The sequence below is a fragment of the Macaca fascicularis genome, chromosome 3 (genome assembly GCF_037993035.2).
Source record: "Macaca fascicularis isolate 582-1 chromosome 3, T2T-MFA8v1.1".
In the NCBI taxonomy this organism is placed as follows: domain Eukaryota; kingdom Metazoa; phylum Chordata; class Mammalia; order Primates; family Cercopithecidae; genus Macaca; species Macaca fascicularis.
The window spans coordinates 34,493,129-34,519,376 of NC_088377.1; the positions used below are offsets into that span (position 1 = coordinate 34,493,129).

The 26,248-nt window shown below is 58.7% G+C and overlaps 2 protein-coding genes and 1 long non-coding RNA gene across 16 annotated transcripts in view; 2 read left to right on the forward strand and 1 right to left on the reverse strand.

Annotated features, from left to right (window-relative positions):
* The window catches only part of CHLSN (cholesin), a 125,750-nt gene that overhangs the window by 37,372 nt on the left and 62,130 nt on the right, over positions 1 to 26,248 (reverse strand). The gene's annotated exons all lie outside the window — the stretch shown is intronic.
* On the forward strand, positions 126 to 14,923 carry GPR146 (G protein-coupled receptor 146). Of its 9 annotated transcripts, XM_065541517.1 has the most exons (5): positions 126 to 266; positions 7,713 to 7,928; positions 9,741 to 11,173; positions 11,819 to 11,955; positions 13,165 to 14,923. In XM_065541517.1, the coding sequence occupies exon 5, from the start codon at positions 13,189 to 13,191 to the stop codon at positions 14,188 to 14,190; it is 1,002 nt and encodes a 333-aa protein (XP_065397589.1). In that variant the 5' UTR covers positions 126 to 266; positions 7,713 to 7,928; positions 9,741 to 11,173; positions 11,819 to 11,955; positions 13,165 to 13,188; the 3' UTR covers positions 14,191 to 14,923. The 9 variants fall into 9 exon arrangements, with proteins under 9 accessions (XP_065397589.1, XP_073890335.1, XP_065397590.1 ...); XM_074034234.1 differs by lacking the exon at positions 7,713 to 7,928 and having other exon boundaries at positions 11,747 to 11,955; XM_065541518.1 differs by lacking the exon at positions 7,713 to 7,928.
* Positions 18,155 to 19,527, forward strand: LOC135970041 (uncharacterized). The gene is made up of 2 exons (XR_010585472.2): positions 18,155 to 18,549; positions 18,976 to 19,527. It is a non-coding gene; the product is annotated as an uncharacterized lncRNA (long non-coding RNA).

Below are 26,248 nucleotides of genomic sequence, written 5' to 3' on the forward strand. Positions count from 1 at the left end.
GTCCAAGCGGTTCCCCGGCTGTCTGGCCGCGAGGGCAGGGCTGGGGGCGGAGCCCAGGGCGGGACCAAGGCTGGGGGCGGGGCCAGGCAGCGCTGCCGCTCGGCGGCCTGGGGCGGAGCCAGGGCAGGGGGCGGGGCCAGCGGTCACGTGTGTACACAGGGCCCGGGCAGCGTGCGCGCCGTGAGCCCGGCCGGGAGCCCAGCCGCCTCCTCCAGCCCGAGCTGCCCGCCCTGCGGCGACTGCGTGGGCCGCAGCCCAGCAAGCCGGTGAGTGGGGCCCGGGAGCCTGGGTAGGGTACATGGGGCACACCCTGGTCTCCGCCTGGGGAGCGAGTCAGCCCCGAGCTGCTGCGGCTCCCATGGCGGGCGCTGTGCTTAATGGGACTCGGGTCCTCTGGCAGTTGCCCACTGCGGGGCGCCCTGCCCTTGCGGGGAGGGGACCGCTGTCCTCCGGCCGCCCTCGGAGCTGAGCCCCAGGGGCAGGCGTTCGGTCATTAACCTGGTGATGGCAGCTGAATCTGCTGCCAGCGTAGGCGGCTCAGCGCCGCCACTGGCTCTGCCCATGTCCGACAGGGCACCACTGATCCTGCTCTCCTGGGCCACTATGGTGACTGCTTTCGGCCCCTTCTATGATTAGCGTGTTAAAGTGAGTTTTGGAACTGTGTCTACATGGAGATGTCGGATCTGCTGTCAGTTGTCTTGGACAGTTGGCAGGGCATGGGACAGCTCTTTCAAAGCTTCACTGGAAGGCAGTGCTCTCCAGCTGCCAAACCACCACTACCAGCAGCAGGAAACCCACTATTAAGTTAATATTACAAACCTGGCAAGTCAGTTCTCTAAACTAGGCATCAGTCTGTGTGTCTTGATGTGACTGGTCACAGTGGCTTATCTCTGCACACATGCTACATGGTGGACCTGAGGATAATTATGTATTTGTCATCCAGAGCAGTGGCTGTCACCTTTGATCTCTTCCCTGCCTATGAAAATGTACTTGAGTCCTCCATTCCACTTTTAATAGCCAGCTCCTGTCCACACGGAACAGCACATCTTTTATCTTTTGCTACCTGCAGCATCTAGCAGAGGGCAGCATTCAGTAACAGGGGCAAGAGGCTTTCTTTAAAGGCCTCTGCAAACTTGTATGAGTGAAACGGTTCTGACCATGTTCCCAGGCTCCTCACGCATAGTGGTGATGAGATATTCTATCGTCCTAACTGGGGCACCGTTGAGAGTGAACGGAGGTACTGTTAATAATTAGACCAGTGCACGCTCACAGTACCCATGACAGGTGCAGCTCTTTCAAGAACTACTGCACGGCCTGGCTCCCCAACCAGAATCCCTGGTGTCTTCCTCAATGAAGAAGGCCTCTGAAGACAAGTGACTTAAGAACATAGTTCATATGTATTGAATACTGTTATGCCTTTTCACAAAGAAGAGGTCGGGGCCAGAGCAGTGATGCTCACTGCCCGATGCCACACACATCCGTGCTGACATCCATGTGTCATCCTGCCTCTCTAGCCAGCATGGACATATCCCGAGAATGGAGGACAGAAGAATGCAGACTTAGAACAGAATGTAAATATGAAAGTTGACTTGGAGTCCCTTCATAAGCCCCTAGTAGGCTGATGAAGAGAGAAGGGTAAAGGGCACGCACCTCATGTGGGTCTTAGGTTAGGATGTAAAGGCTGATTATATCTATCATACAATGAATAAATGGCATACTGCACAGACCGCTGCATGGGGAAATAGGCTCGTGTAACTTACAGTCAGAAGAGGGACATGCTGCTCACTGGGGCAGGGAGAAGAAGGGTCTCCTTGGGGAGCTGCAGCTCTCACAGCCCCTAGGATGTCATCTGCAATCCTGAAAAAACAACTGCCACCTGGCCTTTAAAGACCCAACCACAGCAAGGCCTTGCCTTTGCAGAAGGGAGTTCTCGCCCAGAGAACCTGGCTGACCGTGTCATGCACACGACGATCCCATGGTGCTGTTTTCTTTCAACAGCGTTTCCCAGTCATTCTCTCCCGTCTGCCGGCTCCTCTGCTCTCCAGGACTTTCACTAACCTGCCCGCCCAACTGGTCAGCATTAGGCTGCCCAGTTAGGCCACATCTGTCCAGGGATCTCAAAGGCTCAGAACCCCAAGACACCATGTAGGTAGCAAAGAGGAGAGGGGACCCAGTCTGGAGAGTAGAACAATAACTTTTCTCTCTAATTTGAGATCCCAAAATGAGATGCTGCCCAGGACCAGAAGTCAGTTTCTTAGACGCGTGCTGTCTACCCAGGAGCCTCCATGTGCAAACAAAACACCCCCTTGAGCAGCAGAGGGACAGGGTGGAGTGGGGCAGGTGTCTGTGCATCCCCACAGAGCCATACCGGGTCCCTTCCTGCACAGGCCAAGGACTTTCCCCATTTTAATGGGAACCAGAGCAAGCCCTGCAGACCACTGTTGCTACCACAGCAAGTGTGATGAGGAGAAATAACCTGCTGGTTCCTCCCTGGGAAAGAACCAAGGTGGTGATAAGATCTGTGGCTCACAGCACTTCCCTGCAGGTAAGGCCACGCCTAGTAAACCCGGGCTCGACTGGGGAGCCCGGGCAGGGGCCAAGCCTGCCCAGAGTCTGCAGTGGAGACTCTCTCTTCTTGGCCAGGTCCTTGAATTTCTGAGGAAGTCTTTTTTGTTTGTTTCTGTTTTTCCCTGGTCTGCTGTACCTGGAAAGGGAATTAGCCTCACACCAAGTTAGGGAACAAAAAGCCCAAGTAAACAAAAGAATGCTGTTCCACCTTCTTCCAGGGAACTGGAGCCCATAGCTGCTGGCACAGGTGCCCGGCCGGTCCACTGGCCCAGCAAGGTGCTTGGTCTCAGCCCCCAGAGCCCGTCCTGGAGCCACAAACATGCTCACTATTATCCATGGAGAAAGACAGGCATGCTCTTTGGTTATAGTCTAAGCCAAGTCACCTGATTTACTTGCACTACTCTGCAGTTTGGAATTGTAAAAAGCAAAAGGCTACAAAAATCAAAACCACCCATCTACGTAATGAACCGTTTCTTATCACAGCCCAGGAAGGCACAGATAGGAATCAGTGTACGTAAGCTCTCCACATTGAAACCCTATGAAAACAGCAGCCTTTCCTAAGAGTCTGGCTCCCAAGAGCTGGGTGTTAATTGTTGCTAAAGCCTGGGTTCATTACTACAAAAGGAAATACACATTCCAGAGTCATTTTGAAAGCATTTTGATTGTTCTAGAACATTCACCCAAGGTTGAGCGTCTCATGGTGCATGGCAGGTTCAGCCAGGAGCTGGCCGTGGCCTTCATACTCCTTTCCTGCCATCCTTCTGAGGATGCAGTGCCTGAGGCCTCGCAATTCTATTTCCACTCAAATCTAAGGCTCTAAAGCTTCGACAACTGTCCTGGGACAATAAGAAACGCTAAGTCCCCACCCTGCCTGCTCTCCTTTCTACTCTGTGGGGAAATCAGATCACTCACCTTGGGGAAAAGCCTTTTACGTCACTGAATACATCCCCTTCCACGGTTTTCATCCAACAGTCAGCCAGACTGCTGCAGCACACATAAAAGCTTCCCAGGCCTGCAAAGAGCTCCAAGTACAGGGGAAAGAAATGGATGTGTAGACAGGCTTAACCCAGCACAACTGGCGGAGGGGTGTGGAGACAGTGGTCAGAGGTGGGCTCCCAGGGGTGCTGATGCCCAAAATAAAATGTCAAGGACGAGTCAGTGTTTGCTGAGAGAACGAGGGGAAGCGAGAAAGGGTGTTCTAGGCAAGGGATCAACATCCGCAAAAGACAGTGTGAAAAAGAGCACCCGGAAACTTCGCGGGGATCACCGGGCGTGGGACTTGCCGGCCCCAGCTCTGACAGGGCCCTGAGCAACAGAGAAAAGAACTTCCCGACTAACAGGGGCAGCAACGTCAAATGTGATGGCTTTTGTGAAACTGATTCAGCCCCCTTGGAGCAGAGGATTCCTCTGCTGGTTTCTGTTTCTGCCAGCTCCGTGCAGTGCAGGCACTACTGTGCTCTCTCTCTCTCACACACACACAGGGACCCAGGTGCCTCTCAGGTTGAGGGGGTGGTCACCGTCCCCACACTCAGCCTCCTCTGTCTCCAGGCCTGCTGCTTCTGAACAGGCCTGGGGCAGCCCATTTCTATTGGGAAACCCTATCGAAGTTAGCCCCAGGTTTCAGCCAAGTTCATCTCACTGCTCACAGACGTTCATTATTAACAGGCTGCTTGATAGCACTTTGCGCTCTTTTTAAATAAGACATAGGAAGAAAGATGCCAACGTCTCACTTAATATGCTCCTGACAGCTGGCCTGACGGGGTCCTGTCGCCCCTGTCCACACGCTGCCATGGTTTCCACAGCCACACGCTGGCTCCAGACATTTTCATGAGTTATGAACCAAAGAGAACCAGGACCCCTGGAGCAGATTCTCCTTCCCAATCCCAAGTTCCTTTGAAAGCGGTGAACACAGGCCAGGGAAGCGAGTGTTTATACTCCAGTTTAGTACTAGTGAAACATCGGGAATTCACTGTGTTGGTATCAAGCCTGAATCCAGAACATAAAGACCATAAAACTCTGCAAAGCCTCTGCTGTCTGACCGTGCGCTCCCCAGGCCTCCGCCGTCTGACCGTGTGCTCCCCTGGCCTCCGCCGTCTGACCGTGCGCTCCCCAGGCCTCCGCCGTCTGACCGTGTGCTCCCCTGGCCTCCGCTGTCTGACCGTGCGCTCCCCCGGCCTCCGCCGTCTGACCCTGTGCTCCCTGTGCAAGCACCACCCACAGGGTGCATCCTGGGGGCTGCCTCCTCCACGTTCGCCGGCAGTGTGGGGCCCATGATATTGTCACCCCACCCTGCCCCACAGTTCCCCTGCACACATGTCTGTTCACAAAGATTCTGAGTAAAAGTTCACAAAACAGTTTCCTCTGCCCTTCATATTTGGGGAGGAGGCCAAAGATCCGCAGGCGTCATCATCCCAGGCCAGGGCTGGTGACAGGGAGCAAGCGCCGGCACCTTCCTATGCTTCACGTGGGTTGGTTTATTTAACCTTCCTGTCTCAATGAGGATTTTCCTAAGCCTGGGGAAACTGAGGCACAAAGCAAGAAAGTCACCTGCCTGCAAAGACACCTGTGTGCAAGCCAGGACTGGAAAAGCTTGGCCTGCAGTACACATGCTGGCTGCCCGCTCCAGAGCCCAGGCCCTTAACCACTTCCTTCCCAGAAAGACGGAGGGCAAGGAGGTTTCTTACAGTGCTTCATGTCAACTCCTGCTGCTGCCCGCCACTAACCCAGGCTCCTGCAGATGGCAGGGGATGGGCTGTCCTACAAGCAGGCTTACTACGAAGCCCTGTCTAATGTTCCCTCGTGTCAGGTAGGAGGAATTAGGCCAGAGGTCAAGGCAGCATCTAGAATCAGTGGTGCTTTCTCAAAGTAGGAAAACAGTTTTAGGACTGTTTTCGTTCAAATTTTGGGCACCACTGTACTGGGTTCTATGACAGAGAAGCCACCAAGGTCCCGTGCGAGGAGCCCGGGCAGGGACAGCTGAAGCTGTGCACCTGGGCCCTCCCGATTCCCTCCTACCAGCTAGGCCTGGCAGTAGCCAGCAGCCAGCAGCCACCCGACCCTGACAGTGAAGGAGAGCTGCCTCACACCGTCAGCCCCCAAAGCTCAGGACACACAGGCCCTGCCAGGTCTTTCTGGTGGGCCAGGCCTTGGCAGGGCTCTCACGGCGGGCCCCACTCTGAACCACAAGCAGAGTCATCTGCAGTGTGAGACCTGCCGTCAGCACAGGGCTGCAGGCTGGGGGCTGTGCAGGGACACAGGGGCCGGCACCACTGGGCGGCCTTTCCGTCCCAGCCTGCCTGTGCACCCTGTGGGCAGTGACTCCTCAGGCACAGTGGCCCAAAGTCACAGGCGGTCTGTCAGGGGCTCTCCAGGGAGCTGGACACACTCAGGTTTAGATCAGGAACAGAACAGATCCCCAGGGCATTTGCTCAGGCTCAGAGCAGAGCAGGGAACCATCCACCTGCGGCGGGTGCGTCCAAGGACTTCCAAGTCAACAGGGACAGCTGCCCGGAAGGGCTGCCCAAGCCAACCAAGGGTCCTGTCCCATCGGTCCCTGTGGCTTGGGAGTCTGACACTTCTTGGTTTTCCCTTCTCAAGCTGCCCCAGCTTCTCCAAGCCCTGAGCCTGGGACTCCCAGCTCTAAGCGATGCTCTGCAAGCAGCGTCCCTGCACCCTGTGCAGGTGGATGGACACGGGACAGCCTGCAAGGAAGTGAGGCCCAGCAGCCTTCCTGGGCTTGAAACACCGCAGCCTAGGAAGCATCTTCCCAGGAAATCGCAGTTGGAGCCCAGCACGGGGTCTTGGAAGAAAAGGCCCCACCTTCTATCCTCACAAGCACGCGTTAGGAGTGAGCACCGCTCAGCAGATGACACAGAGGTACAGCCGGACCCAAGGAGGGGCACTCCGGAAACAGCTACATCCACAGGCACTCGGCGGGACCAGGAACCCAGAAGGCTTGACGTTCAGGGGGTCTCGGAGAAACTCCACCCCTATCCTTCCCAGCCTCTTGCTTAGTTGGGCCTCACCCTAGCCCGCTGGAGATGGCAGCTGTGCCATCAGAGAGGGGGATGGGCAGATTGGCGGAGGTCACCCCGCAGGCCAGCAGAGGCCTCGGTGAGAGTACGCGGCCCCACAGATGGCTGCTCACGGGGCCCAGAGGCCACCCCTGCGCCGCAGAGGGCACCAGCACACCCGGACTTCCCCGAGGCTTCATATAGCTCCCAGGCCCCACCAGCAGCGTGTGGGCAGAGGCCCAGGCCCCTTCCCGTCGCTCAGAGAAGCTGCTGCCCCCAGAACACGGGGTGCCAGCCTCCCATCAACACTGGGTCCCGACCTCGGTCCGCTCAGGATTCCTGTGTGGAAATGTCACTTCTGCCCCAGCCCTCTGGGGTGTACCTGGCATCCAGCTCTGCCCCCCTTCTGCTTAAGCAGGTGCTGGGAGACCCTGAGCCGGGCAGGCTGAGGTTCTGAGCTCGTGAGGGGTGCAGCAGTTTCCCGCACAGCATGGGGAGCACATTTGCTCATGTCTCCCAAGCTGGCTGTACACTCTGAGGACAGCCCTGGGCTCTGACACCCTCCAACTTTCACTGGGCCTTCTAAGCCCTCCTCTCCTGTCCACTGCTAGCCCATGGCCTGGGCCTGGCCTTGAAGCTGTAAAGACCTCTCACCCCATCCAAACGAGACTGGTCAGATATCTCCCGCATGTCAGCCACCACTGGATTGGGAAGGAGGGGTGGTAGGTGCAAGGCTGGCCCTTTTTATGAGAGTAATTTAAAAAACAAAAACAGGTCAGGCACAGGGGTTCACACCTGTAATCGCAGCACATTGGGAGACTGAGGCAGGAAGGTCACTTGAACCCAGGAGTTTGAGACCAGTCTGGGCAACATAGTGAGATCCTGTCTCAAAAAATGTTAAATGAAAACATTAGCCAGCTGTAGTGGCACATGCCTGTAGTCCCAGGTACTTGGGAGGCTGAGATGGGAGGATCGCGTGAGCCCAGGAGGCAGAGGGTGCAGTGAGCTATGACTGTACCACTGCCCTCCAGCCTGGGTGACTGAGGGAGATCCTGGATCCAAACAAAAAAATAGAAAGAGAAGGAGGGGGTAGATGAATCCCATTTGTGTCATTAATCAATTCTCTTATAGAGAAAATAAAACGATTGAAACTGGGCCATCTTGGACTGCTGAGGCCCAGGCAGGGCCAGCTCCTTCCACCTTCCCAGCCAAGATGCTGCCTGCGGCCCCTCCCCTCCTGGCCCGAGATGCTGTCACTGTCCCTAAGAGACCCTGAGGCCTGCTCCAGGCTGAGTGGGTGAGGAGCCTCTCAGCAAGCGCCTGCATCGAGGCGTGCCCTCCTGAGAGGTGAGGCTGACCTGCAGCGTCCAGCTCGGCTGGGGAAATTCACCTGAGAAGGGCCCAGTCCTGGGTGCCTCCCTGGGGGAGGCCTTGGGGCTGCTTGTGCTGGTACCGACATGGGCCTGGGGAGGGACCTGCGTGTGGGTGGCAGGTACTGAGTCATGGGGGAGGGTGTCAGGGGGAGATGCTGGTGGTAACAGTGGGACGTAGGAAGTGAAACCAGCAGTGTGACTTTGGAGGTGCTGGAGGAGCAGGGCCTGGCGGAGGGGGTAGGGGAGCCAGGAAGGAGCAGTTGCCAGGGACGGCCTGGCCTGGGAGGGTGGCCAGGAGCTGGGGAAGAAGCCGGTGGTCTCTCAGTGCAAAGGTGGGGCTGGCCTGGAGGAGAGGCCCACAGGGTCCCTGCTGGCTGAGGGTGCAGTGGCGGGCCCCGGAGGCTGAATATCAACCCCGCCGCTGGGCAGGCAGCGCTCAGAGCAAAATGGGTGACTGGAGGGCACGTGCCAGCTCTGCTCCTCGAGCCTGGCCCAGGAGAGGCCTGCAGCACGGGGCTGGGGGGCAGGCAGCCCTTCTCTGTTGTCTCCCCTGCCTTCTGAGGAGGGAGCCTCTGGAATCTTTCATCGCCACTGCAACAAACTCAGGCTTTCGTGTCGGAAAAGAGCCCACTTCTGACCAGGCTCATCTGGGCTCTCCCCAAGCCTCTAAGTCTCCCACCACCTGGCTCCCCGTTCCTCTTTCCCTTGAAGGAAGTCAGCAGAGCGCGTGGCTGACGGGAAAGACGCCACAGCAGACCTGCCTGGCGGGGGGAGAGGCCAGGCCATTGTTCTCCAGTTCCAGGATGCCCCGCTTCCCCAAACAGCCTGGCAGCCTGGAACAGGAAGTCTCTGGGCACAGAGGCAAGCAGGGGGCACAGAGGCAAGCGGGGGACCACAGACAGGCAAAGAGTCGAAGGCTCCACCCACCTGGGCCAGTCCAGGCTCCCACAGAACCCCTCTGCGGCCAGGCAGGCACGTGGGGCCCGGGCCATCACCCTCACTTGGACGCAGGTGCGGCGATGGCAGGGGAGGGGTGTCTACGGCAGCGCCCAGAGCCTTGGGCAGGAAAGGACCCTGGCTAATGTGCCTGGAACAGCTCAGTGACAGGGAGCTGGGCTGGCTGTGAGGGTGGGGCACGCGTCACGAGTCTTCTGTGACCAGGAGACGCAGGAACACTGGCTCACACGACTCGCCAGGTCCTGGCACGCTGTGGTCCTGTGGGCACCACCTGCGGCTCCCAGCCTGCAAAATGTACACTTTGCTGGGCATGGTGGCTCACATCTGTGATCCCAGCACTTTGGGAGGCCGAGGCGGGCAGATCACCTGAGGATGGGAGTTTGAGACCAGCCTGGCCAACATGGAGAAACCTTGTCTCTACTAAAAATATAAAATTAGTTGGGCGTGGTGGCGGGTGCCTATAATCTCAGCTACTCGGGAGGCTGAGGCAGGAGAATCGATTGAACCTGGGAGGCAGAAGTTGCAGTGAGCCAAGATTGCACCACTGTACTCCAGCCTGGGCAACAGAGCAAGACTCTGTCTCAAAAACAAACAAACAAACAAACAAAAAAACCACACACCTCATGCTCACTCCTCTGGGAGCCATGGCTAACAGCCAGCAGGCAGGATATTCTCAAACCAGCTCCTGGAGGGCACTCACAGGGACCCCTGTTCCTACCATGAGCCCCGCCAGAGAGGAGGTGGGCCATGGAGGCTTGTCCACCCAGGTGTGGCCGAGAAGAGGGTTTCCTCACACTCTGCTGACCTGCTTTCCTTCCATGCCTCTCAGCCCAGCTCCTGACACAGGTGGAAACCTGACCTCCTTGGCTTTAGAATGTCCCCCAGAGCCCACAGAGCAACCCGCCCCCAGCCGCCTTCCCTCCCAAGATCTCCAGGTAATGCCTGGTAAAAGGAGGACTCCGGGGAGAATGTTGGGAAAACATGCAAAGCACATCACCTTCCAACCGATGGAGAGTGAAGGAAAACAGGTACCATTTGGCTTGTAACCTTCACTGGAAATAGAAACCATCCTCATCATTGATACCTGGTGAACTGCACAGAGAACAACCTGCAGCTTTGGAAGCTGATAAATCCTTCAGTATTTGTCAGCTACCAGTAAACAAAAATGCACACGGGAGAACTTTCCACCCGAACCCCACCTGGAGGCCAGCGTTCCCAGGTCCCAGCTGGTGTGACAGCACGCACTCGAGGGCCAGCTCAGACACGGCGAGTAGGACGCACGTGAGCACAGGGAGGAAATGCCAGCAGATCCTGCTTCACGTGACCACCTCCCAAGAATCAAGCCATTCTTAGCCTCACAGACGCTGGCCGCCTCCCTCTGGCTCGGCCTCACGGCGGGGCAGGCATTAGCAGTCCAGGCAGCTTCTCTCTGACTCCCCGCAAGGAGGGGTGCGGTGGGCAACAGGCTGGCCCCGCACAGTTCCACCTGTAGGAGAGCCCAGTAGAGCAGCCCTTGCAGGATGCTGTGTGTGTGGGGCCGGCTCAGCTTTTCTCTGGCCATGCCCGTGTCCCTTCTGTGCACGGAGACACCAGATGCACGTGCTCCCCTCTCTGCTTCCGACCCAAGCCTGCCCTCGGCCTCCGCTGTGCCTCCAAGGGCTCCTGTGTCCTGTGGGCTGAGTGAGCACGGCCAGGCCTTCGCTCGACAGTAGACCCTTCTATTGATTTCTTCACAGAAAAAAGGGCTCATAACCAACATTTAAAGAACACTGAACACCAGGAGCGGCTGCATGGACCTGGACACGTGTCTGCCTGACCTGCCCCTGGGCTCTTGGTAGGATGCCCTGCAGCAATGCAGACAGGGGCCTGCAGGGAGAGGCCACATCCCCAGGAGCCAGGCTATCAGAAAGGTGGGGCAAGAGGCCAGCTGTGCTCGCTTTGCAGTGCGGTCCCGTCCAAGCACGGCCCCTCATTTCTGGAACCCGGCTGTAAACAGCAGGAGGGAGGGGCGGTGGCGCCTGCCAAGGGAGGCAGAGGCCCTGCGGGGAACTTACCAGAGGAAAACAAGTGCTTGCATCCTGGGGCCCTCACACGCACGCGCAGGAGGCCAGGCGTGCTGCTGATAAGAGCCTGCGGGTTTGCAGAGAAGCGCAGCAGCGCAGGTCCTCACCGGAGTTCTGGTGGCCACCTCTGTCCTGCCATGCTGCTCACTGACAGTGTCCGGGGCCCACATCACCAAGAGGCTCGGGCCACAAAGTAAAGGTGAGAGCCTGTGGTGCCCGCAGGCAGAAGAGGGGACACGGGGGGCTCTGTGCAGCGCAGAGAGGGTGCAGGTGGGCGAGGGGACGTGGGAGGCTCTGTACAGTGCAGGCAGGAGAGGGGATGTGGGGGGCTCTGTGTAGCGCAGGTCGGAGAGGGGACGCGGGCACCAGCCGGCATCTCTAGGGAATGAAGGGGTGCCAAGACGGAGCACACTGAGGGGTCCCGGCCCTTGGCAAGCTCTGTGAGGCAAAGGCGGCTGGCCAGGGGTGCCCTCCTGTCAGTGGCTGGAGGCAGCACACAGGGCACACAGCGAGACAGCCCTCCCGCTCCGATCTTCTAACCACAGACCCTGGATAGATCTGGGGGCCCTGGGCGCCCCGTGAGGCCAGGCCAGGCTGTTGACTGACAGTCGCAGTGGCCGGTGTTTCCTGGGGACTCAAGTGGAGTCTGGGCAGTGACGTCCTCAAAATGGGCTGCCACTCTGACAGCCAAAGCCATGCAGCCTCGCAGGCAGGAGCTGGGGTGTGGGGGACCACAATCCTGAAGAACCCTGTCCTCTGGACCCTGGTGCAGCAGGAGGGGAGAAGCCCGCAGAAGCCCGGACGCCTCCCCCCTCAATGGCCCCCGCTGCTGTGCTTGGAGCAGGTGTATCCTGTCTGGAGCTTGTGCTGGCCCGGCGAGTGGAGCCCAGAACCCACCCCCAACTACCAACATCCCCCAGATTGCCGCCTGCCCGGCCCAGGAGGTTCTAGCCAAGATGTATTAGCGAGGGGCTGGACAAGGTGAGCATGTGAGAAGCAGGGGCTGGGGGGCCAGGACCTGGGGGTGCTGCGGCAGCACTGTGGCTGGGCACACCCGGCGACGGCCTAGCTCTGCATGCCTGTCACCACCTGACCCTCACTGCGGCTGCTGGGTGGCATTCACCAGGATTGCACAATGACCTACACCTCCCGTCCTGCCCGCCAGCCTCTGGATGGGAATTCCCACATCCACCCACCCGCCCATCTGCCAGCTGCCTGCATGCTTAGCCCCAGGGCCACGTTGCCTGCTGTGGGGCGCACGCTGCTACTGGCACTGGGGGCCTCGGGCCCTGGCCCCTCTGCACTCTCCTCCTCCCGAGCCTCCTCTTCCCACCCTGCTGTGGCCCCGTGTGTGGTGTGGGTCTTGCAGTGGCAGGACTCCGGTGGCAGATGAGGACCCGCTCCCGCAGCCAGCCTCTGCACTGCTCCCGCCTCCGGGCACAGGAACGATGCCATCTGCTCGTCTGCCTGAGATGCTTTTCTAATCCACTCTGAGAGCAGGAGGTCAGCCAGGACCAAATGACATGCTGGACATCAGGCTTCCCTTGATAGCTGCAGGTCCCCGAGGAATGCCTGTGCTTTGGAGGGGGCAGAATTCTTACTCTAGGATGGCTCCAGCCGCTAGGTTCTCGTTCAGTGACGTCAAGACCGGCTATATCCCCATGTCCCCAGAGCCTCCTTGGGCTGTGACCCACAGGTCACCCTCCCTGGAGCCCAGGCTCTGCAAGGACTCCAAGGTGCCGGGTCCTGGGCTGCCGGGAGGGAGGGAGGCACAGGGCTGACCGTCCACATTGCCTGTCCCTCCTGGCACTGGCAGGATCCGAACACCACAGGCACCTAGTAAACTTCAGGAATCATAGCGCGGGGCCCGTCCAACCAAGTCAGGAGGACCAGCCAGGCCTTGCAGCAGCCCACAAACAGTGGGCTCTGACTGAGCATGTGGGGCATGCCAGGCTCCCTCTCTGGTACCCAGCCCCAGCTGCTGAAATGAGTGCAGGCCCCCGGTCAGGACCTGATGCGGCCATTTTTCAATACTCAACTTCATTTTCACAGAAATGCACCTGAGGCAGTCTCACTCTGTGGTCTCCAGCTATTCCTGCGCCACGAGAAGGCGCCCCTGTACCTGCAGCACTTCTGAGCCAGGGTCCTGGGAGGGGACACGAGCTGACCACCTGTTCCTTCTTTCTGCAGGGTCGCGGAGCCTCGCCGGCTGCCATGTGGGGCTGCGGCTGGTTCAACGGCACAGGGCTGGTGGAGGAGCTGCCTGCCTGCCAGGACCTGCAGCTGGGGCTGTCACTGCTGTCGCTGCTGGGCCTGGTGGTAGGCGTGCCAGTGGGCCTGTGCTACAACGCCCTGCTGGTGCTGGCCAACCTACACAGCAAGGCCAGCATGACCATGCCAGATGTGTACTTTGTCAACATGGCAGTGGCGGGCCTGGTGCTCAGCGCCCTGGCCCCTGTGCACCTGCTCGGCCCCCCGAGCTCCCAGTGGGCACTGTGGAGCGCAGGCGGTGAGGTCCACGTGGCACTGCAGATCCCCTTCAATGTGTCCTCACTGGTGGCCATGTACTCCACTGCCCTGCTGAGCCTCGACCATTACATCGAGCGTGCACTGCCGCGGACCTACATGGCCAGCGTGTACAACACGCGGCACGTGTGCGGCTTTGTGTGGGGCGGTGCGCTGCTGACCAGCTTTTCCTCGCTGCTCTTCTACATCTGCAGCCATGTGTCCACCCGCGCGCTGGAGTGCGCCAAGATGCAGAACGCAGAAGCCGCTGACGCCACGCTGGTGTTCATTGGTTATGTGGTGCCTGCACTGGCTGCCCTCTATGCGCTGGTGCTACTCTCCCGCGTCCGCAGGGAGGACACACCCCTGGACCGGGACACAGGCCGGCTGGAGCCCTCGGCACACAGGCTGCTGGTGGCCACCGTGTGCACCCAGTTTGGGCTCTGGACGCCACACTATCTGGTCCTGCTGGGGCACACAGTGCTCATCTCGCGAGGGCAGCCCGTGGACGCGCACTACCTGGGGCTGCTGCACTTTGTGAAGGATTTGTCTAAACTCCTAGCTTTCTCCAGCAGCTTCGTGACACCGCTTCTCTACCGCTACATGAACCAGAGCTTCCCCGGCAAGCTCCGGCGGCTGATGAAGAAGCTGCCCTGTGGGGACCGGCACTGCTCGCCAGACCACATAGGGGTGCAGCAGGTGCTGGCGTAGGCGGCCCAGCCCTCCCAGAGAGACGTGACTCTGGTGGACGCAGAACAGTTAGTTACTCTGGATGCCTCTGCGTCCTTCCAGAAGGAAGAGAAGTAGGAGCGGTGTTTTTCTTGAAGTTTTCTTTTTCCCACAAATGCCACTCTTGGGCCAAGGCCATGGTCCCAGTGGCTGGCGTCTGGCGTCTGGCGTGAGCTTCCCTGAGGCCTGTGCGTCTCCTGAACACACAGCTCAAGGTCCACATCTGCAAAAGCCTCCTTGCCTTCAGCTTTCTCAGTATTCAGTTTGTCAACGAAGTGATGGACGCCTAAAACCAGTATATATACTTTGTGGTTAAAATACTTGATTCCCCCTCCTTTGTTTTATAAAAACAGATGTTTTCTAGAAAAATGACAAGTATTAAAATGAAGGAAACCCTATGAAAGAATGGCAACAGCCGGGGTGGCTGGGCCCTGGCAGTGGGCGGCGGCTGCTGGCCGGGCCTGCTGGGTGTGCCACAGTCACCATAGGGTTCTGAGAACATTTCACAGAAGTGCCTGAGACACGGAGACACGGCTGGTGTTAAACGGAGTCATTTAGTAGCAGTGACGCGCTCTCAGCCACCAAATGTCCCTGACACCCTCCCCAGCCCCCAGAGATAACATCAGCTGAGGCTTTTTTCACTTTGAACCTGTTCTAAATCAACTCCTCAAAGTGTGCACAAAACTAAAGAATATAAATAAACAAAAGAAAGTAAGGTGTGTTAGGATTTCTGACTGAATACCAGAGCTGAAGGGCCCCCCCAGGGGACAGAAGGCTGGAGGCTGTGTCACATGGGGTCTGGCGAGAGGGCCAGGGTGGAACTTGAGGCCAGCTCCCAAGGCACCTGGAACCAGCATCCGCATCTCCTCGGCCCTGGCAGCCTCAGGTGGGGCCCGGACCAGCCTGTTCCACTTGGGCCCACGGGTCTGTAGTGAGACGGTTCCATCCATAGTGAGGCGGGTCTTAGTGAGGCGGGTCCATCCATAGTGGGGCAGGTCTTAGTGAGGCGGATCTGTAGTGAGGCGGGTCCGTGGTGAGGCAGGTCCCTAGTGAGGCGGGTCTTAGTGGGGCGGGTCTTAGTGGGGGGGGTCCGTAGTGGGGCGGGTCCGTGGTGAGGCAGGTCCGTAGTGGGGCGGGTCTTAGTGGGGAGGGGGGTCCATAGTGAGGTGGATCCTTAGTAAGACGGGTCTTAGTGAGGCCGGTCTTAGTGGGGCGGGTCCGTGGTGAGGCAGGTCTGTGGTGAGGCAGATCTTAGTGGGGCGGGTCTGTGGTGAGGAGGGTCTGTGGTGTCTCAGTGAGGCGGGTCTATGGTGGGGCGGGTGTGTGGTGAGGCGGGTGTGTGGTGGGGCGGGTGTGTGGTGAGGCGGGTGTGTGGTGGGGCGGGTGTGTGGTGAGGCGGGTGTGTGGTGGGGCGGGTGTGTGGTGAGGCGGGTGTGTGGTGGGGCGGGTGTGTGGTGAGGCGGGTCTGTGGTGAGGCGGGTGTGTGGTGGGGCGGGTGTGTGGTGGGGCGGGTGTGTGGTGGGGCGGGTGTGTGGTGGGGCGGGTGTGTGGTGGGGCGGGTGTGTGGTGGGGCGGGTGTGTGGTGGGGCGGGTGTGTGGTGAGGCGGGTGTGTGGTGGGGCGGGTGTGTGGTGGGGCGGGTCTGTGGTGGGGCGGGTCTGTGGTGGGGCGGGTGTGTGGTGAGGCGGGTCTGTGGTGAGGTGGGTCTGTGGTGAGGCGGGTGTGTGGTGGGGCGGGTATGTACTGAGGCGGGTATATAGTGAGGCGGGTCTGGTGAGGCGGGTGTGTGGTGGGGCGGGTCTGTGGTGAGGCAGGTGTGTGGTGGGGCGGGTCTGTGGTGAGGCGGGTCTGTGGTGGGGCGGGTCTGTGGTGAGGCGGGTGTGTAGTGAGGCGGGTCTGTGTTGAGGCAGGTGTGTGGTGGGGTGGGTGTGTGGTGAGGCGGGTGTGTGGTGAGGCGGGTCTGTAGTGAGGCGGATCTTAGTGAGGCGGGTCCGTGGTGAGGCGGGTCTGTAGTGAGGCGGGTCTGTGGTGAGGCGGGTCTGTGGTGAGGCAGGTGTGTGGTGGGGCGGGTCTTAGTGAGGCGGGTCTGTGGTGGGGCGGGTCTTAGTGGGGCGGGTCTGTGGTGGAGCGGGGTTAGTGAGGCAGGTCTGTGGTGGGGCGGGTCTTAGTGAGGCGGGTTTAATGAGGCAGGTCTGTGGTGGGGCAGGGCTTAGTGAGGCGGGTCTTACTGAGGCGGGTCTTAGTGAGGCGGGTCTGTAGTGGGGCGGGTCTGTGGTGAGGCGGGTCTTAGTGAGGCGGGTCTGTGGTGGGGCGTGTCTTAGTAAGGCGGGTCTGTGGAGTGGCGGGTCTATGGTGGGGCGGGTCTGTGGTGAGGCGGGTCTTAGTGAGGCGGGTCTGTGGTGAGGCGGGTCTGTGGTGAGGCGGATCTTAGTGAGGCGGGTCTGTGGTGAGGCGGATCTTAGGCGGGTCTGAGGTGTGGCGGGTCTGTGGTGGGGCGGGTCTTAGAGAGGCGGGTCTGTGGTGTGGAGGGTGTTAGTGGGGCGGGTCTTATTGAGGTGGGTCTGCAGTGAGGCGGGTCTTAGTGAGGCGGGTCTGTGGTGGGGCGGGTCTTAGTGAGGCGGTCTGTGGGGAGGCAGGTCCGTGGTGAGGCTGCTCTGTAGTGAGGCGGATCTTAGTGAGGCGGGTCTGTGGTGAGGCGGATCTTAGTGAGGCGGGTCTGTGGTGGGGCGGGTCTTAGTGAGGCGGGTCTGTGGTGGGGCGGGTCTTAGTGAGGCGGGTCTGTGGTGGGGCGGGTCTTAGTGAGGCGGGTCTGTGGTGGGGCGGGTCTTAGTGAGGCGGGTCTGTGGTGGGGCGGGTCTTAGTGAGGCGGGTCTGTGGTGGGGCGGGTCTTAGTGAGGCGGGTCTGTGGTGGGGCGGGTCTTAGTGAGGCGGGTCTGTGGTGGGGCGGGTCTTAGTGAGGCGGGTCTGTGGTGGGGCGGGTCTTAGTGAGGCGGGTCTGTGGTGGGGCGGGTCTTAGTGAGGCGGGTCCGTGGTGGCGCGGGTCTGTGGTGAGGCGGGTCTGTGACGGGGCGGGTCTGTGGTGGGGCGAGTCTTAGTGAGGCAGGTTCGTGGTGAGGCGGGTCTTAGTGAGGCGGGTCTGTGGTGGGGCGGGTCTTAGTGAGGCGGGTCCGTAGTGGGGAGGGTCCGTGGTGGGGCGGGTCTTAGGTGGGTCTGTAGTGGGGCGGGTCTTAGTGAGGCGGGTCTGTAGTGGGGCAGGTCTGTAGTGGGGCGGGCCTTAGTAGGGCGGGTCTGTAGTGAGGCAGGTCTGCAGTGAGGCAGGTCTGTAGTGAGGGGCAATTGTTCCTCATCAGCCTCCCTCTGGACCTTCCACTCACTGGGATTTTGTAAAACATCTACTTTAAAATATGTCCGTGAGAAAAGCCCCCATTCCTCCACACCATCTGTTCGCCTCTCCCCGATTTTCTGGGATTAAAGTATAGGCCTGCAATCCCCTACCCCCAATTCTAAAGCCCAGAAAGCTCTGAAAACAGGAAGATGTTCCCCGCAGGTGGCAGCAAATTCACTGGGCAGTGATCCCTGACCTGAAGGGCTGTGAGGGCTTCATGTCCATGCAGACCCCACTCCTTCTGAAGACGTGCTGATGTGGCTGTGAGAGCTGACCCGCGCCCCGGGGTTCTGTGGCACACTTCCGCCACATAGCCTGAATGCGCTGGAATTCTGCATAAGCTCGGCCTCAGGGACAGTGGGGGTGGGGTTGGGGGAGCCCCACCTTGCAGCCATCGACGTGGGGACGTCACGCTGTGGTCCCAGTCTCCTGGGAATTCAGTCACGAGGTCACTGGCATTATTCATCGCGTGCTGCGAGCAGGTCAGAGTCGGCCTCCTGAGAACGCGGCTCTGGATGGCTCCTGCCAGGAGCTCAGACCCGCCAGACGGGCTCCTAAGCTCTGGGATTAGAGAACAGTTTTCTGAGCTGTTTCTGTCAGTGTTCTATTTTCAGGTGCGCCAGGATCTCATGTGAACCTTTAGAGCTGCAGGCCTGACCTCCCTCCCACTCCCACTGGAGCCAGAGCTGGTTGAAGGGCCACGTCTCTGATGGTCCTGGGCTTCCCATCTCCATGCCTGCGTGGAAACCCTGGCATCTGATGAGGAAATGATCACACAACCCCACAGAACCCTGCCCGGCGGCTGGTGCTGTCACCCCAACCCTCCTCCCCCTGCAGCCCAGCTCTGCAGGGTGGGGTGTCCAGGCTTGAACCAGGAGACCCTCTTCCTGGCTGATACTTTCCAGCCCCCTTGGCTCCAGGCTGAGATCCTGGGAAAGGGGCAGACCCCACACACAGGTGAGGGCGGCACTGGGCTACCTCTGTCTGGGAATTACCCCATCCAACTGTCCTCTCCAAAGGCAGGAAGGGCCTCAAATCACTATTTCAATTTCTCAGTGGCTTTGGGTGCAAACTGGCTCATTTCTGTGGGTCTGTTGGGGGGACTGGCCTGCATTCAATACCCCTCACCCTACCCTGCTGGGTGGCCCTGTGGAGGGCCCCGGCAACACCCTGCTGCCTGGTCAGCTGTTTCTGGTGGGCCCCCGCAAGGCTGGCATGTGCCTCCAGCGCAGACCCTCCCCTGCTACCTAAGACCCTTCACTGTGCACCATGGCCTCCCCCAACCCCCTACCCAGCAAGTCCCCTCCTCATCCCCAGGCCCCCGCCAGCCTCTGTGGCCCAAGACCGTCCACTATGCACTGAGGCCTCCGTCCTCATCCCCAGGTCCCCGCCAGTCTCTGTGGCTGCTTCCCAGAAGCTGCGTCGCTGACTTTTCCTGAGATACCTGCTCATCTATATTCCATGTTGCCTTCAACTGGGAAGATTTGGCACCTCCTGAGCCTCCTGCCGCCCCTGAGCGATTCCCAAAGTCTTCACCTCATCACACACAGAACATGAGAACTTGAGTCACTCAGGGGAGAAAAAGGAGCTACTTGAAAAAGTCAAGGTTGTCGTCTGCCCAACTCCCCAGTTATTCCAGGCAGCCGTCTCCCCAACTCTCCAATTCTTCCAGGCAGCCATCTCCCCAACTCCCCAGTTCTTCCAGGCATCTGTCTGCCCAACTCCTCAATTCTTCCCCAGTTTGCGAGACACCTCTCGCAAACTACTATAGTTCAAAAATCTATACTCTAATAGATTTGACTACTATAGTTCAAAAATCATTCATCTTATTTTTGTTTATCCACAAGAAAGCCTTGCCCTGTTTCCTTAAATAAGATACCAGAAAGGGAGTTTAGTTGTGGATTCACTTCATTAAAGGTGTAAGACTTATTGTAAGAAGCTGGATCTATTGTGAGTTGTGGCAGAGAGATCGGGAAATCTACACACGTCTTCTTTCATACACAGCATGCAACAGAGGGAAAGCAGGAATGGTAATTCTAACAGAAAGTACCATAAAATTGGTTATTTCCCCTCGAATTGTATGTCATAATACTTAATACTAACCCTATCCCTAGCCCTACCCCTAACCCACCTAAACCTCACCCTAAACACCCTATCCCTAACCTCCTAACCACCGTAACCCTAAACACCCTAATCTGAACCCTAACCCTTAAAGAATCGCTCTGGGCCTGCCTGGCTTTCCCGAGCCTGAGCATGTGAACGAACCTGACCCGCCCCCTCCATTCTCTCTGGGCTCCTCCATCCTGTGTCTGCTGAGCATCGCTCACAGACCCAAGCCCCATCCTGTTCAGCCACCTTGACTTGCTGGGGGACCACAAGAGGAACATAGCTGTGACGCTGCCAGCTGAGCCCGGCCACATCTGGGGCTTCCACACAATGCTCTCCCCAAACAGCAAAGCTTTGGATGCAGATGGGAGGCATCCTGAAGCTGGGACAAGGGCTGGGCAGGGGCTGGCGGCCGGTCTGGCAACGTAAGCAAGCCCCTGGCTTTCCCTCTGCTCACTGCCTTGGCTCTCTTCCTCACTCTTGGCTCTCTTCCTCACTCTGTGACTGAGCGCGTGCTCCTGAGAAACGGGCTTCCTTGCTGCTCCTGGGGTGTGCGTCATTTTCCCGTGTCCCATGTCCTGCGGGTTCTGGGCACCACAATTCATTTGTCCACTCTGCTGCTGACAAACATGGGGACTGTTTCCAACTTCAGGCATTCGTTCACGGAGCGGTACTGTTTTGCTGTGTCTCTCAGCACCCACCACAGGACCCTGCGTGGGGCACTCCTCAAGCAGACACAGCCTCAGCTGTGCACACTCACCAAGTTGCTTCTCCCGGCCGCCACCCCGTGGCTTCACGTCCTCACCTGCCCTTGGTGCAATGTGTCTCTGGTATTTTATGCCAAGCCAGGGGAGGATTAAGGCATTTCCCGTCTTAACGAGGTCTTGGCCTCTCTCAACGAAGCGTCTCTTTAGGGATTCTGCCCACGTTTCTAAGTGATGTAAGGTCCTTCCTGCTTTGCTCTGAATGTGGGCCCTTGCCATGAGGCTCCTTAACCTAACTGTACCCCTGTACCCATGCTGTTCCCTTTCCAAAGGAGGACAAGCTCTACCACACCACAGAGAAGTCACAGCTCCACAAGTCCCTGCCTGGAAGATGGAAGATGCCTCGGAAAACAGCCTGCTCTTCTCTCTGGAGAGGCAGGGGGCAGGGGAGTACTGGCCACACTCAAAACTGGCAGCTTCTGAGGGGAGGGAGTCACTTCAACATCTCCAACCTTAGACAGATGTGTGTGCCTCAGGCAGCACACACACACACACACACACGAGTGCAGGCGTGCACACATATGCAAGCGCACACACACACACAGAGTGCAGGCGTGCACACATATGCAAGCGCACACACACACACACGTGTCTGTCTCCTCCCTGGGAACACCGTGACCGGAAGAGGCTTCACATGTGTCGGCTGCAGGGTGGGAGACCTGACACAGTGCCAGGGCCGCCCGAGTCCTCTGAGGGCTCTGTGGCAGCAAGGAAGGGCCGTGGGAACCCCCTGCGGACAAGGTGTCACCTTTTGTTTCTGGAAGCAGCAGCAGGTACCAGCCCTGAACACCGTGCCCACTCCAGCCTCGTGTTCAGGCGTAGCTGCATTCGTGGCCTGACCTGGAGATGGACTGGAGATGCTACTGCCCCTCTGCTCACCCCTCCCGCCAGCGCTTGGCTCTGCAGGCACTGGGTGGCCTCAGGCTCCCTCTGCCCACCCCTCCCACTAGGGCCTGGCTCTGCACGCACCAAGTGGCCTCAGGCTCCCTCTGCCCACTGCCAGGGCCTGGCTCTGCACACACTGGGTGGCCTCAGGCTCCCGGCAGCTCCTGCTTACTCCCCACCTCCCCCCACCCCAACCCCCGCTGTGAAAATCACGTGGATAACTCCTGGAAAGTGCTGAGCAGAGACCGGGCACCTGGAGGGCCTCAATCCACGTGAGCTAGGGTAGGATTCTCAGGAGGACGCCCTCATGGCTGGATGCTGAAGAGGCTTTTGTGAGCTGAGGTGGCAGGCATGCCAGGCTCCATGGCAGGGACCCCCCGTGCCCTAGCACCTGCTGCACACATGTGCATACGTATGCAACAAGCGCACACACACACAAGCACATACACATATGCACAAACATGTACACACACATATTCAAGCACACACACACATGCATATGCACACACGCATACATATGCAAGCACACACATATGCAAACACATATGCACACATATGCAAGCATGCACACACACACACATGCACACATATGCAAACATGCACACACAAATGCATACGTATGCAAGCACGCACGCACATATGCACACATATGCAAGCACGCACATATGCATACATATGCAAACACACACATGCAAGTGCACACACATGCACACACATGCAAGCACGCACACACACATATGTACACATATGCAAGCACACACACATATGCATACTTATGCAAGCACACACACATATGTATACATATGCAAGCAAACACACACACATGCGCATATATATGCAAACAGGCACGCACACACACCAGACGCTGCTGAAGGGATGCACGTGGCCTGAGTGCCTTCCCAGCCCTAATGGGCTGTGACTTGAAGACGGGGAGACCAGGCCCTCAGCAGCCATGGAACGGGCCCCAGAAAGATGCACAACGGCTTCACTCTGGAAGCAGATGGTGGCTCTGGAGGGAGACAAGGCTTACCTTGCTCCAGGGACTCTGAGGGGATGCTGCATAGGGAGGCTGCCCCAGCAGGAGACATGGAGAGGGAGGGCTGAAGGAACAGCAGTGGGGAGCAGGGGCACGGACAGGTTCCAGACCCAGACCCTGAGCTTCCCTCAGTGCCTAAACGCAACACCCTGACTCCCGAGGGGAAGGGAGGGAATCCTGAGCTGACCTCACACAGGAGAACTAAAGCTCAAAGCTCAAGTGTCACCCTGAAAGGCACCGGCAGGCAAAGGCTGCGTCTCCAGAGCCAGCCCTGTGCCCACCCAAACTAGTGTGGTGCAGGGACTCCTCCCTCAGCCTAGTTGCCTGGCCCCAGACTGTCGGGTGTGGGGCCAACAGGGACCCTGGGGAACACCCCAGGGACACGAGGGAGACTGAAACCCAGAGGGTCCCACAGCAGTGAGCAGCTTCTGCTGCCAGGCTCCAGGGCTCCAGAAGCCCTAGCCCACCCCACACTCAGGGTGCACGGAAGGCCCTGGGAGGGCAAGCGAGCAGCATCCGATTCTTTTCTGCAGGACATTCAAGCTGTGCCACACACACTTAACACTTCTAAAGAGAAGACAGCATCCCCCGTTGTCCAACCCTATTCATCACAGGATGCTTTCTGCAGAGCCCCTTGGGGCATGAAGGTTCTTCCCATCACCAGTCTGAGAAACCACAAGGCCCTGGGCAGGAGGAACCACACAGCCCCATCCTGTTCTAGGGACCAGGGCACCCCTTGGGGCCCCTCTCCAGACCCAGGGTTGGACGGGCTGGCTTTCTGCCCAGCTCCAGCCAACTGGCATACACTAAGTGTGCAGCTGAGGTGGTGGGAAGAGGGTAAAACGTACCCCACTTGGCAACCACTTCCAAAATTAAACACAATTAATATCTGTCCCCGCTGTCCCAATTCCAGACATTTACCCAAGAAAATGGGAACAGAAGTCCACACAAGCACCTGTATACAAATGTTCACGGCAGCTTTGCTCGTAAGAGCCCAACACTGAAAAACGACCCAACTGCCCATCAGCAGGTGGACAGAGAAACAGACGTGGGCTGTGCATGGAAGGAATGCTGCTGGTCAGCGAAATGGACCAACCAGGGACAGGCATGGCAACAGGGTGAACCTCAGAAACATGGAGCTGCGTGGACAGGGCTAGACGCGACCACGTGCAAACTACTGGAGCCTCCTCAGTGGTTCTGGAGCGGGGAACCCAACTCAGCAGCAACACAGTGGCAACAAGGGCCGGGTCTGGGAGGGCGTGGACCGGGAAGAGGCAAGGGGACTTTCGGAGCGACAGAGGCGGTTTCCCTTGCCGAGGCCCTGGCAGCACAGCTCGGCTGCACCTGTCAACACTCCAGGGTGGACACAGGAGATCTGTGCGCTTCCCGAGCGCGGATCACGGCTCAGCATCTCATGGGGAAAGGGGCAGGGACATTTAAAACACCCAGGCAGAGTTTCTTTTCAGGACATGCAGTAAGGTTTCAGGTGCGGGTGCCTTTTCAGGACATGCAGTAGGATTTCAGGTGCGGGTGCTTTCAACACGCCGCGATCCAAACGCAGCTCCAGGGCCAGACGCGGTTTCCAGCCTCAAGGGCAGGCTCGGTTCTGGAGCTCCCTCCAGTGGCCGTCGGGGCGCTGGCACTTTCAGGGCCCCACCAGGAGAGCAGGGGCCCCGCCGAGGAGCCAGAGCGCGGGGACCACAGGGAGCCCTGCACGGCCGGCACGGATGCCTCTCAACAGGTGGGATGAGGCCAACACGACTGGGTGAGTTCCCGCCACCGCTTTCGCCGGCAGCCAGCGGCTGGAGGACAAGGAGAATGCGCCGGTTCCGTTCCTGAACAAGCTCCACGGCGCTGTGGGGTCCCGGCCCAGAAAGCCCAACCCTGCCCCAGAATTTCCCCAGGCCCACAGAAGGGGACGGCATGGGGAAAATGTCTGTGATCACACACGCAGCAACGGTGCGGCCGCAGGTGTCTGCGCATCTGGCAGGGCTCCTAGGGTACCCCCACGCCGCCTGGACGCAGCCTAGCAGATTTGGGGCCAGACTAATCGGGGCCCATCTTAGCCCACAGATGCCATCTCCAGGCCATGCTGAGGGACAAGGGAGCGGAGGGCACTGCCTGTTTCCTGGCAGGGGGCCCTGCTCAACAGCCCTTCCCTTCCCCACAAACTGTCTCGCTGTCCCAGGCCATTCCTTCCAGTACCTTGGGAAGTCCAGGACCAGACCTCAACATGGACAAAGCTGGAGGAGGGAAGTGGGGATGAGGGGTTCTACCTGCTCTCCACCTACCTGCCCTCCTGCCTGTCTGTCCATGGGATGCCTGAAGGCTCCCAGACCACCAGCCCCCAGACCCTTGGTACTGCATCCCTGTCGGCCAGGGGGCTGCTGGGGAGGCTGATGCCCGTCCCTAAGCCTGAGCCTCCAGCCCGGAGGTGAGGGTTTGCGGCACGGTCTGTCCGCGGAGGCTGGAATACACCCCAGAGGTGAGGGTTTGGGGCACAGTCTGCTGGCAGAGGCTGGAATGCACCCCAGAGGTGAGGGTTTGGGGCACAGTTTGTTGGTGGAGGCTGGAGTGCACCCCAGAGGTGAGGGTTTGGGGCACAGTCTTCACACAGGCTGGAGTGCACACCAGGGAGGCTTCCTGCCTCTGGCAGAATCACCGCCATGCTCAGTCACAAACACGGAGCCCCTGCCAGGCATGGACGCTGCAGCACATGCCAGGGCCCCAAATAAAGGTCCTGGCTTTTGTCCCAGTGGGGTCTGCTTCTCTGTGGAGCTCAAGGGTCCCTGGAGTGCCTGCCTTAGCAGAGGGCAAAACCTGGAGACACGGATGCTTTGTCTTCAGGGCTCCACCGGCTCCTCAGGACAGAGCCCCTCAGCACCACAGTGTGTCACACATCCCCAGTTTCCCCTCGCGGTACTCATGCTGCAGCCCCGGCGTGGAGGCCAGAATCCAGGTGTCACTCCTGGCTCTGACCATGACCTTGGATAAACCAACCCTCAGACCTAGAGTCCTCAGGCACATCCCTCTGGCCACCGCCACCCAGCAGGGAGCAGGACAGCCCCAGGGGTCTGTGACTGTCCCTGGGACATCAGTCTGAGAAACAGCGCCAAGTGGAGGCTGAGGCAGGAGAATGGCATGAACCCAGGAGGTGGAGCTTGCAGTGAGCCGAGATCGCGCCACTGCACTCCAGCCTGGGTGACAGAGCAAGACTCCGTCTCAAAAAAAAAGAAAAGAAAGAAAAGAAACAGCGCCGAGTCGGACGCTGCCCGGTGTGGACACTGGCCCTCCACAGTCACGCAAACTCGGCTTTGCAAAATCAGTCCTTGGTGAAGGAAATAATGTATATAGTGGTCCACTTCCAAGACACAATGCCTTGAACCAGCTTAGGTCAGCAAGTTACAGAAGAAACAGGATGTACCAGGCCCCTGCCTGGGTCGCCAATGCCTACTTGTTGGCCTCCCCCTCCCCAGTCTTCCCCCCAACCCTTAGTTGCCTTCACCTGAACCAAAAAATTTTAGTCTATGATGAAAGTTTCACTAGTCTGCAACATAACTTGTTCTCTCTGTTCTTATCAGCCTGCCCAGCTACTTAGGTCATAAGTCAAATACCTGAAAAGCCCCTGAGCTGACTAGAATTGCAATGCATTGTGGGCTGCAACTAAATGCAGCAGGAAAACCCTAAAAAACACCTACGGCCCCTGCCCAGCAACCAATAGGCGACATTCAGGAAAACTGTGACCTCAGAGTACTCAGCCTGTGAGGAACCGGGGGAGGGGCCTGCGCACTAGGAGATAAATGGCTTGTTGTGACCGTGCTGGGTGTGCCTGCCCATCAGACACCCGATCTTGCAACACTGTCAT

What these genes read in the sequence shown, in the direction of transcription:
- GPR146 (XM_045389781.2), top strand. Translation starts at nt 2,462, where the DNA reads ATGAGGAGAAATAACCTGCTGGTTCCTCCCTGGGAAAGAACCAAGGTG. An exon ending in CTCACAGCACTTCCCTGCAG is followed by an intron (nt 2,546 to 13,164) that starts GTAAGGCCACGC and finishes TTCTTTCTGCAG; the next exon opens with GGTCGCGGAGCCTCGCCGGC.